General features: G+C 37.9%; 1 protein-coding gene across 3 annotated transcripts; it reads right to left on the bottom strand.

The window, feature by feature from the left end:
* Positions 1 to 7144: 7144 nt before the first annotated feature.
* Positions 7145 to 11302, bottom strand: LOC119981141. 3 transcript variants are annotated; one of them, XM_038824177.1, is made up of 5 exons: positions 10926 to 11302; positions 9442 to 9773; positions 8380 to 8905; positions 8156 to 8211; positions 7779 to 7979 (listed from the first exon to the last, which is right to left on the bottom strand). In XM_038824177.1, the coding sequence occupies exons 1-5, from the start codon at positions 11005 to 11007 to the stop codon at positions 7929 to 7931; spliced, it is 1047 nt and encodes a 348-aa protein (XP_038680105.1). In that variant the 5' UTR covers positions 11008 to 11302; the 3' UTR covers positions 7779 to 7928. The 3 variants fall into 3 exon arrangements, with proteins under 3 accessions (XP_038680104.1, XP_038680103.1, XP_038680105.1); XM_038824176.1 differs by lacking the exon at positions 8156 to 8211 and having other exon boundaries at positions 7145 to 7979; positions 10935 to 11302; XM_038824175.1 differs by lacking the exon at positions 8156 to 8211 and having other exon boundaries at positions 7145 to 7979; positions 10926 to 11301.
* Positions 11303 to 13336: the final 2034 nt, after the last annotated feature.

Raw genomic sequence — 13336 nt, 5'->3', positions numbered from 1 at the left:
AATAGGAAATACAGCTCAAGGTCTCCTGGGGCCACCTGCACTTTCTCAAACTCCCTCACAGACTTGGCTTCTGGGTCCTTCCCGTCCTCCAAGATTGGGGCATCTTCCTCCATCATCATCATATCTCGTGAGGCCGTAGACTTCGTATTCATTACAAAACACTCATCGGAAGTTGCTTGGTCTCCCCTTATCTCCACCACTCCATTGCTAGTAGGGAACTTCAACATCTAGTGATACGTGGATGGTATTGCCCCCATCTCATGCAACCATGTCCTACCCATTATAGCATTATAGGAAGATGGTAAATCAATCACTTAGAAATCTACCTCCATAGTCTTGGGTCCAACGGTGACAGACAATTGTATCCTCCCCAATGGTCATACAGGTGTAGCATTCAAGCCTATCAAATGTGTAGGGATGCGGATAAGGTCCACTTGAGCTTTCCCAATTTATGGAAGAGGGAGTAATACATAATCTCTACTGAGCTTCCATGGTCCACCACTATCCTCCCGACCTCAGCTCTCCCCATGCGTAGAGTGGTTACAAGTGCATCATTGCACAAGAAACGTACCCCCCCATGTCTTCCTCCAAGAAGGTTATTGTCGCCGCATCACCTTTGGGTCTCATGCCCCCAATCTTGGGTTTGAAATCCAAACGTAATACCTCCTGCTAGTGTCGCATCCTCCTATACTCCATTCGAAGCTCTACTTTTAAGGCTGAAGCATTGATAAAATTGATCACCTGGGCTGGGAGCTCAGCCTTCTCCTTCTACTGTGCTTCATTTATCTTTTTCTCTTCTACAGTCTTCTCCTTATCGATAAACTCCTGAAGATATCCCTGTTGACCCTTATCGATAGACTTTTCATTCGAGTGGACGAATCTCCCATCATCTTCTGAGGACATTTGACATATGGTTTCCCCTTTATCTACGAAAGAATTCAAAATATTGGTTCCTTGAACACTGTCCTCACTGCTTCATAAGCAGCCTTCGACGATTTTGCATCACTTCGATCCCGAAATCCTCTGTCTGTCTTCCTATCTACTCTTCTTTCTCCATCCTGACAATCTCGACGTGAAGATGCCATGTGATGATCCCTTTGTTGTTTGGCTCATATATTCTCTCAATTTAATACTCTCTAAACTTAGTTTTTGTTAGAGGATTGACTTTAAAAAGGACTTATTATTTTGTTTTCCTCATTTTCAGTTTTCTCGAGCACTTGGATGGTTTTTGATGGAAAATGATCGATTTTAAGTATTCTGAAGAACCGTCAATTGAAGAATGGATCTAAGACCTTGAAGAATATTGGAGAATATTTGAGTTGAATTATGATCTTGGCAGAACTACGCTATCTGTGAAGAAGTGGTTTTAGATGATTCCACATAATTTTTCTAGAGACATGTGAGATAGCCCTGGAAAGCTAAGACATCAAGCTTCAATTTACATATTTGTGGAGATTTTTCTGAATGGCGGAACATAGGAAAAACGTTCGAGACATCCAGCAATCCAGTTTCCTAATCAAAGAAGAAGTCAACCTCTTCCCCTTTTGTTGGGTTCATTGTTTTGGAAACCAAGGGTAACATGAGGTTTCCTTGGAGTTTTAATATTTGTTTTAGAGGAAGTTCAGGGTTTGAAAGAGGCTATTTAAGAAGGACTTCATAGGATTCTCACATACATTCAGACATTCAAACACTCAGATATTCAGCTGACTTTTCTAGGGTGTTCTCCAACCTTTCTTGTGGTTTTCATTCATGACTATGTGTAACTAAACGCTCTTGCTAGGGAGTTATTACTCTTATCTTTGATTGCTCGTTTGATGTTGGATTTTTAGTCACCATGATATACTATTTGAATATTTAGATGTCTAATCACCAGCTAGGTATTCAAACAAGTAATTTGATGCAAGTTCACGTAGATACCATACGGGATTTGGGACCAGCTTCTAGTGATTAGAGATTGGAAACGCTTAGGGTAGATATCATACTCCTAGGGTTTACATGACATGTTAATGAATTCTTGAACTTAAGGATATCTTGCATGTTCATATTTGAGTTAGATACCATAACCAAATTGCATGTTAAGATAAACGAATTAGCCTAGATACCATAGGAAATTCATGCCTTAGTGGATTCGCCAACAACATCGGTTGAGTGGATTAAGGGTGAGGTAATCAACAACTAGAGAGGACTATTGAGATGGATTCATTGTCCTAGTGCTTTCATAAATTTGCTTTCTCAACTAAAATCAACTAGTTTGTGTGTTCTTTACTTCATTGCTTTAATTTCGTTACTTGCTATCTAAAATCAATCATCTCCCAATAATTATTTCTTTTGCTAGGTTTAGTATAGTAGTTAATTGTATTGTTTATCCAATCTTTGTGGTTTGACCTCGTTCTTGCATAACCTATTCTACTACGGTCTTGTGAGCTTGCGAGTATTTTAATTTGGGGTTTTTGTTTGCTATTTTAAGCAATTGAAAATTGCTTTCATTTGTCTTCCTCCAACTTCACAAATTATTTTATCCTGTCCTGGAGAGCTGCCATACTCTTTGGTTGTGCCATGGTCAGGCTCTCCCTCAGCTTATGATCCCTAGGCAACCCAATCCAAAAAGTGGCAACGACTGTCCTTTTATCAAAGTCCTCTATGATGTTAGAATATGTGTCCGAATAGCGGGACGCATACACCCTCAAAAACTCTCATTTCCTTAATCGTAGGGAAAACAAAGTGTCCAAGGTCGTCGACTCTCTACTGTTGGTGATTAATCTTGAAACAAACGACCATGGCAACTCCTTCCAGCATGAAATCGAGTATCTGGAAGCCCATGAAACCATTTCGTGCCCATAGTGCCATATTGTGAGTGTAGGTGGCGATATAAGTGACATGATCCGATCTATCATCATAGGCTTCAAAGGTAGGAGGGGAGAACTTGGAGGGAGGATCCTCCCATCGTATAGCCCATATGAAGGGGGAGTTGTGGTCATCTTCATCATAGTCTGCTCTGATTTCTTTTGTCACTCCACTGTGCATGACTGGTCTTTCTAGAACTCCGCCTTCTCTCAACACTCCGAGACCTGCGTTGTAGTGAAGTCCTAACGTGTCGACGTCTATCCTGGCTTGGTGATGTGGGTCGATGTCGTGTCCTCCTTGATGTATGGGAATGTCTATGCGTCCATCTTGGGGTAAGGCTCTTCTTTCGTCTTCGTGACCTACCAGTGTTGTCAGCTTCCAGGGGCTGCTCTGAACCCCGCTCCTTCACTCGCTTGTCCTTGATCACCGGTTTGATGACACTAGCAAGTCGCTTGCCCTTCTGCTTGACAGAGTCGAGCTTATCCATCATAGCCCTGAGTTCTTCATGTCCCAACTAGAGTTCTTCCTACTTCCTGCGTACTTCTTCCTCAATTTCCTCCACCAGGGGATGATCATTCTCTCCTTTTTGAACCTGGCTCCCATCCTCTTCCCTGACTTCGGGAGAAGGCACATCATTAATCCTTGAGCTTCTCTCTGGTGTTCCTGGCATGATGCGTGAGACTCACCAGTACATGTTTCCCACAGACGGCGCCAATTGTCGATGCAAAAATCAGATGATCTAGACATTAGCTGTTGGCACGACTGATTGAGTGGCAAGTCTTCAAGAAATCTTATAAGAACAAGGGAGAATGCGGCCCTTCGTGGCATAGGGACACTCTGATGCTCAAGTCAGTATTTCTTTAGAGAATCAAAGTGAAAGTGAAAGTGAATCAGAAATTGTGTAGTGTACCTTGACAAATCCCTAACCTCCTTTATATAGGAGTTGACAGGATGAGACGATAAAAGCGTATGATATGGAGTCTCATGGTGGGTAGGATAGGGAGGATCATGTTACGTTGGATCCCATCTTTCTTAATCCCTGATCTTTTATCTTCTTTGCGTTTGAACTTGAACATTTGTTAGCAGGATAAGTCTTCTGATCGACACAAAAATGTGCGTGTGTGTACTTACCCCAAGTATAGGGTATCGGCAAGCAATAAAACCGGTGAGTCCGGTATCGTATCCACAAGAAAGCAATGCAAATTTTGGTTGTGAATGATATACAAATAACTAGCTAACACTAACAAATGCAATGAATGTCAAAATAAAGACAAGTAAGAAAGATGACCGAATGACTCGATAGCATGGACAATTTGGAACCAAAGTAAGCAAGAAATGGATTTAAAACAATTAATTAAAAACCTAGTCCTTAATCCGTCTTAGTGGCTACTCGGTTCTCATACTCAATGTATCATTACAAACACGCACAACCATACACAATGCATTGTGTGATACTATTAACTATGCATATACAAAGGAAATTGGGCATGAAGACTTCGATTCGTACATGGAGGTCATTGGGCCTCTTGGTCTACGATGAATGCAAAGGGGTAGGCACCTATTCTTATGGATTAATGTTCCCCTTTGGGACTCGGCTTTGCTAGCACCCTAGTTTCACACTCAAAGACCAATTAACCATAACTCTACCATGCATATTCCATAAATTCCACAAAATCCCATCATCAGTACACACAATTAATAGTTATACAATAAAAACTCATTCAATTGGGGAAATCATGCATTGGGCATTAACAATTCCTATTTAAGCATATTAAATTGAATCCCTAGACTATACAATCCAAAAATACAATAAACATGCTATTCTCATGCACCCAAATACACAACTATCACAAAATCGAAAGAGAGAGATCGAAGTTACGACTCTTTATACATATCTTGAGCAATCGAAACCTTGCACCCATCATTCCGGACTAGAAACTAGAAATCAAACCTAGCCACTCATGATATTGAAGATAAGCAACCAATTTTATTGATTAAAGCTAGTGTTTACTTCAAAATCAAGAGAAAGTTTAACAAAAACTAGAGAGAATATGCTAACCTAAGAGAGAGAATGGGATGGAGGCTACTCCCTCCAAAAGGAGAGATCCCTTCAAGAATGGTATTCTTAGGGTCAAAACACCCTATTTGGTAATGAAAATACCTAACTACCCCTTACAAGATCAATCCCCATTGGTTACAATTAAGAAATACCCAAAAAACTTGTAAAAAATCTGTGTTGTAGTTGTTGGTTCGCGACAAGGTGTCCGGACACCTGGGCTTCATCAAGTTTTTGTCATAGGCTCTGTTTCATTTTTCAAAGGAGGTGTCTGGACACCTAAGTAAGGTGTCCGGATAGAGGTGTCTCGACACCTCACTGTAAAAATGTCCAAAAAGGTGCTCCAAGTTGCCCGAATTAGATCCGATTCCTACAAAACTAAAGGGAAACATTTGTAAGTGTAAAACTAAGCTAAAATGCAATAAAATACATTAGCTAAGTGCTAGAACATCCTAATTAAAAGACATTGAAAACTCAAAATAGAGGTCCAATCATCTTCTCTTTCCAACGTGATATGTCAGGCTGACCTGGCATGACCCCACCTGCCATGCTGATATGTTGACTTGGTTTGAGCTATTTTATTATCCACAATAGTAATTCCCCTCACCCCTTTCGAGACAGATCGTTATGACTTACGATTAAAGTGCAATGTTTTAATTATATGTGAATCTGTCATATCTTCCTATTATTTTAGTCATTGGAATTGAGATATCTTCCATTGTTTTGGTCTCCAATTTCTCTCTTGTGGTTGTAGGATGTTAAATAAACGGAAAATTAAATTTAAGTTATTTATGTCTAGCTATGTCTTTGACCCAAAGAAATAAAAATTAAAACTTAATTCGAACCCTAAAATACTTGTACCATACCCCAAGCTGAATTAGAATCGAATAGACATAGTCTACTACATGAATTAGAGGACTTGGTATTTGACATCCATGAATAAATTAATATCTGACAACAAATGGATCCAAGTACAACGAAGATGGTGAAATCAGAACCTTAGCATGTTGCATTCAGCTCAGGTGGGTGGGCTCACAAGCCTTTGCAGTGCAAAGCTTGATGGTGATGTGCGAGCTACTGAGTGGCGAAGTGGTTAAGTCTTTTGTCTCACATTGCCCATGATGATGTGAATTACAGTATATAATAAGTCAAACTTTCTAACTAGTAAGAAGCATTTTACCTAGGCTCAAATTAGTATGAGCTACTGTTGTGCCTGGGAGGACAAAGGTTGTCGAGCCATTATGGCTTCCCAAAGTGGACAAAGTATTACAAGTGCGAAAAGTTAGGCTCTTATAGATGGTATCGGAGCTCAGGCCTTGGAGTTACCCACGATAGTATGTGGACATGTGGGCCGCACTGGGACATGAGTCCTTAAAGATGAGAGTCTATAGCCCGCTCGAGTGGGTGAGGCTACAAGCCTCTGCAGTGTCAAGTTTTGTGGTGTGCTACGAGCTACTGAGTGAAGAAGGGGCTAAGTGTAATAACCTAGATTTTTAGGGTTATAATTGAACTAATCTAAAAATTTTTGGTTAAAATTCTAAATATGAAGTAGGGGTGAAATTGAGAGGAATGCAAAAGTTTAGGAGTTAAAAGATGTTTGATTGAAACTTGGATATAACAAAAACCTAAAAAATATATAATATAATAGCGTTGTCTCGGGATGCGCACTCGAGAAAGAAAAACCTACACCAGCCTTTCAACTTTGCTATCCGGTGACGGAATCGCATGGCGTTGCCCTCAAAATAGCCTTTCGATTACCAGGATCCATACCTAGTTTGCAGCAATCGGAGATAGCCGTAGGATCAACTGAAAAATCCACAGAAACCGTGGTGGAGTGAACTTTTGAAGGCCCAATCCGACTGCCTCCGCCGCTGCGTATGCAAATGGCACCACCATTAGCTTTGTCTTGATGAGGGGGTCATGTTCGCTTGACTATTCCTTGCTATTCGTTTGTTGATTGCTTTGTATTGTGTTCTTCGAAATTGTATTAGACTCGTTTGCTAAATTCCTTTCGGTCTTGTTGATTATTCTTGATTGTTAGTTTGTTTCGATATTCAATTGTTGACTTCGATCTTGTTATGCTCATAATTTGTTTATACGTTCGATTGATTATCTCAACGTGTAGACTAAGCACGGTATGAGATGGTGTTTAGGGGCGGAGGACTGATAGTGGACTGTGAAGAAGAAGTTTTGGTAAAGAGTGTCTCGAGTATACGTGCCAAAGATCAACAAAATCCCCAAGAATAATACAGTAAGAAAAGTCCAATAGTAAACCAAGGAGCAAAAAATCCACACCGTTGGGACAGAGTCAAATTTGTATTGCCTTCTCAAATATTCTACACAAGGCAAGGAATTCCTGCTGTAATCTACAACTGCCTTTTAACGTTACAGCATGGTAATGCTATTTTGCCATTTCCATATGAATCTCCTTGAAGCATATTCTTTTCACTGACCACATCATTGCTTCCCCTACAACAAGATATTTACATGACATCGAACAAGTGACAACTAATGTCACTGTGTTTTTGTGGCCTTTGTGTTAAAAGGCTTCCTTGTTCCACTCCATTTGCATAAATATTAAGAAACTTCTTTCCACTGTCGCAGGCCTTGTCCAAAAACTTTGCTGGTGATTGCAATACACATCATTGCTTCACAATGACAGCACCAGAATGGCTCGTTTCAGCAATCAAATGCCTAACTGACTCGTTCGGTGCTGATCTATTTGATCTTAGAGTCAACCAATTTGCTGGTCTTTTCCTAGCATATTTGGTTGATCCAATTTCACTGTTATTCTCAACTGCAGAGTGGCCAAGCTTAGTTCTCTTTGAAGGCATCATCTGATTTGCAGCAATTCTTGATGAAGCTAAATCATCAGATTCCATTACCACAAACCTTGTTGAAAATAATTCTTCAGCCTTCTCACTCAATTTTGACTTGCAACTTTTCATGGCTTTCTGAGCAGACCTCTGTGAAGGCTTCTTTATCCACCTTACTATTCCTTCTTGGTTTCGTCTCACGGTGTTAGTTGTCATGTCATACAAGGTTTGAGCTGCAGCCAATACAGCTGGACAATGCTCAACTGTAAGAAACAAAAAGAAACACACACTTGATATAAGAAAACAAATAAGTCAAACTTTCTAAAATCCCTGAGCACTATTTTACATTTCATATCTTAATGTCATACCCAAAGTCTTCGCTCAAAGGCAGAAGATACTAGAACATCAAAATCAAATGCCTTCGACCTGAAACCAATACCTTCTGCATGAAGATGCCACTTTGACCACAGGAATCAAAGGCTTTACTTGGCAAGCCTGTTAATCCAGAATCCTTAAGCCAACAATCCCCACAACATCACACACATAAAGCAGAAGTGGGAAAAAATTAAAAAAATAAAAAGAAGAGAAAGACACCCTCCACAAACAAAAAACTAATTAGTTAAGATGATCTTTCAAACAATAAAAGTTCCAAGAAGGTTTTACCTTGAGAAGCACACAGAGCTCTAGCACAGGTGGCAGGTGATGACGAACACATTTTGCCCCAAGAAAGGCACAGAGGTACAGATGGAGTAGTGCTATTTTCTTTAAAACCTAACCTCTGTTCTTCTGAAGGAACTAGACTTTCATCATAATCTAATGACTCCAAATTTGCAAAGCAACCGATGCCAGTCCTGAGACAACTAGCAGAACTTTGTATTCTTACCCATCTTCCTTGGCATGTACTCTTACTTGTTAATAATTTCGTAGCATCAGAATTGACTCTACACTGACCATTAAAAGTGTTTGACCAAGGAAACGGCGGCAAGCTAGCTCTACGAGACATTTGCTTGCGCGGACGCATGTCAGGAGTGTTCCTAGATGATACAGCAGGCTTAGTTGCATCCAGAAGCAAAGACTCCAAATCCTTGGGTGGAGGAAGCACAAGGCCTTTCAAAACATCTTTAGGTTTACATAATGGAAAATCGAGCAGCTTAAAAGAAGCTTCAGCTAAAGTACAACAGTCCTCAACCTTCAGGAAAACAAAGCGAAGTATATCATTAGTCAGCATTAGCATTCAATTGATTTCCTACGGGAAAAAACATTTATGAATAGAACAAGTCCAGAGAGATCCAGTTTAGTGGAACCCTCGACACCAAAAATAATGGTGCAGCTATATGTTAAGATTTCCATTTGATCAAGCATTTCTAACCAAAGGACCCATTATATTTTCAATGCTAGAGAAGGGACAATCTCCAACAATTCTAAAGAAAGGCATTAAATTTCCTATTATCATCATCATCATTGCAACCAGTTTTCTTATTTTACTAAGTTCATCATCATAATCATCAAAGCCAAAAGTTTTATCTTAGTGCTGATAATCATCATCATCAAAACTTTAATTGCCAATAATTTGAAGTCGGCTATATAAATCATAGAAGAGAAATTAGTTTGAATTCCACATTTTCCATTTATTTATCTAAAGTCAACTTTACAAACAATTTTATACGGACGCGGGACATTCTCTAAGTTCTTTACCTATCTCAACAGTTGTGAATGATAACTAACCTTGTCAGTCAACGATACATCTGTCATGCAAGAATCGAAATTATCACCATTTGCTACAATTGGAACAGAGCTCGATGGGAATGTGGAAATTTTCTTATTAGAAAAGCTATCAACCTCAGAAATATTTTGGGGCTGGCGTGACCTTGGGAGTTGAAGAATCAAGCTAGCTTTTCCAATAGAATGCATAATATTATCAGTTGGTATTGCTGCTTTCTTCCCTTTGTCTTTTCCTAAACTTGGATACGCACAGCTTCCATCAAGGAGTGTGTTCAGTGATAAATCATCTATACGATTTGTGATATCCTGAACATCTGGCTTCCGACCATATACTCCTGTCATAACATCAAAAAGAATATATGTGACTTCATGCTAGAAAGAGTAGTAGATTGGCTCTAAGAGAAAATTCCCTCTGGAAAGCGAAGATTAAACAAGTAGATTTTTTTTTGTACAAAATCAAAAATCTTGAACAAGAAAGACCAGGAGAAGCAACGTCACATGTGGTGACATATCTTGGGAACCAAGCCCCATACAACAACTATTATTTTTCCAAAAAGGTAAAATCATACTAAGAGGGCAGTACTGGTATCACTATCGCCCAGGCTGGGCAGCCCAGCTAAACCAGACCACTGTGAAGCAGTTTTTTTGTAGTTTGTTTCTCCTTTTGAATCAATATTCAATAGTATTGTCACAACCGGGGTCATGAGGAGAAAGAAAGGTGGGAGTTGCCACCATGGAGAATTGTCAACACAATTCATTTATGGCATACCCTCATAGAGCTTTCTTCTTAAACTATGCCAAGTGCTAAGTTTATCAAAACCAAAATTAACAAACAACTATTGATCACATCATGTATTCTGACCATGGCGATTAAATTTATTAAACAGAAAAAATGCAAGTAGATGTATGATATCAACCTCAATCATGTCATCGATCGCTATCGAATGAAATTAAAAAAAAAAAATCATTCAGCCCCCATTAGGCATATCGTGATAATGTGGAAAAAAAATAAAAGTGAATCATCACTGACTCATTTCAAGTGTAATTCATGAGCCATGGCGACATGCACCAAATGTTAAGTGTGCCTATGCTGCAATCATTTCAAAACACATGAACTGTATACCCAGAGACCAATACCGATAATTAAGTTAAGCCCAAGAAAAACAAAGCAATAGAAACTCCAAATAATTAAAAAATTAAAGACCCAAATAACTCAAGTAATTAGACCTATAAAGACTGGCAATGAAGCACAAAAAAATTGACAAATTAGAACCCAACAATCAAGCAATCAATCCCATTCCAGCAAACATATAAATCAAACACAAAAGCAATCGGACTCCATAATGAAGCAATCAAACCAATAGGTATGCAATTACACACATCAAGACAAATAATTTTAAATCCAGTAAACCAGTTATTAGACCTGTACCACACTTAAACTGACACGAGCTTGCTTAATCCTAATTAAAAGATAAATTAGACCCAACCTCCTTCACCTTCTTTCTCTAAAACGCTGAACCAAGCCAAGCATCTTCCTCTCCTTCGCATAATCTTTGATTCACCCTTCATTTTCTCTTCAACTTAATCAGAACCTGAACACTCCGAATCGAGACTCCCATTTCATCCCAATCTGATTCAAATGGACTAATCGGGCTCGCCCTTTCTCTACATTATCGAGATCCGCTGGTGTAAGACAGACGGATCCAAAGCCGAGACTAGAATTTCAGCAAGATTTTTCACTTTGATAGAGATCAACATGTATGCCCTTTCCCCCTGGACATTGATTTGATCATCAACTGCTTGTCTGAGAAGCGTTTGACAGATAAACAGTAGTGGTGACTCGGAGCTGTTATTGGTTGGAAAATCCCCAAACTCTAGGGTTTTTCTACCTGCCTGTTTTTGTTTATTTATTTATTTGTTTATCTACTTTTTTTGTTTACAATGAGCAGGGCTAGGTCTTCATTTTGTAATTTTTAGGTGCATTGAATGCATTTAAGCATTTGTAGGTACTTTGTCCAACTCATATTAAACTAAGTTCGGACATCAATTATATGTCCGAAATTCGAGCATAAAAACAAAAATTTTGTCCGATTTAAAACCGAATCATGGTCTAAACATAAAAATCTTGCCCAATTTAAACTCGGACCAGAAGTTCGAACGTATAACTAATATATCTTCCCATGATTCAATCATATAGAGATTGACTGCCTGTTTGACACAACAGAAGTGAAAGCGGATCCGCTTCCGCCTTCCGCTGTGCCAAACAGCACAGCTGAGCCAGCGGATCTGCTGGCGCAAAAGAAGCTCCCTTACAACGGAAGTTGCAGCTTTTTCGGGTGGGTCCCAAGCCAAAAAGCTGCAGCTTTTATTTTTTTAATTTTTTAAAGTGTGGGTCCCACACTTTTATATAAAATATTATTATTTAATAATTTAAATATAATTATATTCTAATAAAAAGTATAAATCAATTATATTTATGCATTTATAATTATTATAACAGTAAATTTAATTTTAATACATAATGATAAATTAAAAAATACAATAAATGTAACAAAATTTATTTGATTAATTAAATATAAATTAAAAAATACAGTAAATGTAAATTTAATTAATTTGATTAATTAAAAAATACTTAAAATTAATTTTAAATATAAATTGTATTTGATTAATTAAATTAATACTTAAAATTAATTTTAATAAGAATTATATTATTAATTTTAATATAAAAATAAAAATTAATATTATAGTACTTTATTTCAACAGTTTTTCTGTTAGCGTCAGTTTTTAGTTCACCAAACACCTCACAGCATATTTCACAGCTTTAAGCTCAGCATATTTTTCACAGCATTTCCGTTAACATTGAAAATCAATTTTTCCGCTGTGTCAAACGGAGCTTGATTGATGACATTTAGTAATTGTATGGGACAAGCTGGTGTGGAACTTAGGATTATTTAATGTTATTGACTTATTGTAATTTTCTTTTATTCTCAACTTGAATGTTGTATCATTATTAACGTATTTCATATTTGGCACTATATGACTTAATGACTACTTATTTTGTATTTTACTTTATTTTATGGTTCCATGGATTGTTTCAATTAATTATTTCATTTTAAGAAATAAAATATATGTGGCGTCATCCAACATTATATCACAAAAAATGGAATGACATTTGAATAAATTGAACAAATAAAAAAACTTGGATTTAAACAAAGCTTGATTGGTTATTTAACTATGTCTAAAATCCAATCCAGATAAAGGTCTGAACATGAAAATATTTTGTTAACCCTTGATGAAGCTGCATGAAAGTTTAGACGGCACGTACGATACTCGTATACTTGTAGATGGATTGTTGAATTTTGATAGTGAATATGAGATGTGACATAAGCTATTTATAGAAATGCTCCAATGAGAAATGCCTTCTTGGACGTCTATTAAGCTTCAACTTGAAATGATTACCATAAGGAGAACAATTTTATAGGACCAATATGTTCCCTTTTGATCCTAGAGTTGGAGTTTACACTGACGTAGAGAACTAGGAACATGGAAAATTTGTGCTTAGTAATTGTAGTCAAAATAGGTCTTCACTTGGAACCTGATTTGTTGGTTTTGTTGGAACCTGATTCATGCTTAATAAAGACCAGACTCAGCTCTTCTAGCTCTGGTTCATGTCATGGAGAGATCCCTTTGTGTGATTTTGGGGCCGAATGTTTTGTTGAGTCCTTTGAGGTTTTTACAACAATTGATAAGGCTTTCAACTCACATGAAGGGTGGTGCTAAGAAACTTGTAATATTAGCTACATTGGCTTTTGCACCTATGTTTATGGTTGGAGTTTGATGTGCCAAATATATACATATATTTATACATCTTTTACACATAAGTTCATCTCATTTTGAG

Source organism: Tripterygium wilfordii, chromosome 16 (assembly GCF_013401445.1).
Source record: "Tripterygium wilfordii isolate XIE 37 chromosome 16, ASM1340144v1, whole genome shotgun sequence".
NCBI classification, from domain to species: domain Eukaryota; kingdom Viridiplantae; phylum Streptophyta; class Magnoliopsida; order Celastrales; family Celastraceae; genus Tripterygium; species Tripterygium wilfordii.
The sequence above is the reverse complement of the archived record's forward strand: the minus strand, read 5'-3'. Positions and strand labels throughout refer to the sequence as shown.

Excerpts from the sequence above, each read along its gene's own strand:
- LOC119981141 (XM_038824175.1), bottom strand. The coding sequence starts at position 11,007 with ATGAAGGGTGAATCAAAGATTATGCGAAGGAGAGGAAGATGCTTGGCT. Across the intron at positions 9,774-10,925 it reads AGAGAAAGAAGGTGAAGGAG|GAGTATATGGTCGGAAGCCA; the intron begins GTTGGGTCTAAT and ends ATGTTATGACAG. Across the intron at positions 8,906-9,441 it reads ATGTATCGTTGACTGACAAG|GTTGAGGACTGTTGTACTTT; the intron begins GTTAGTTATCAT and ends GTTTTCCTGAAG.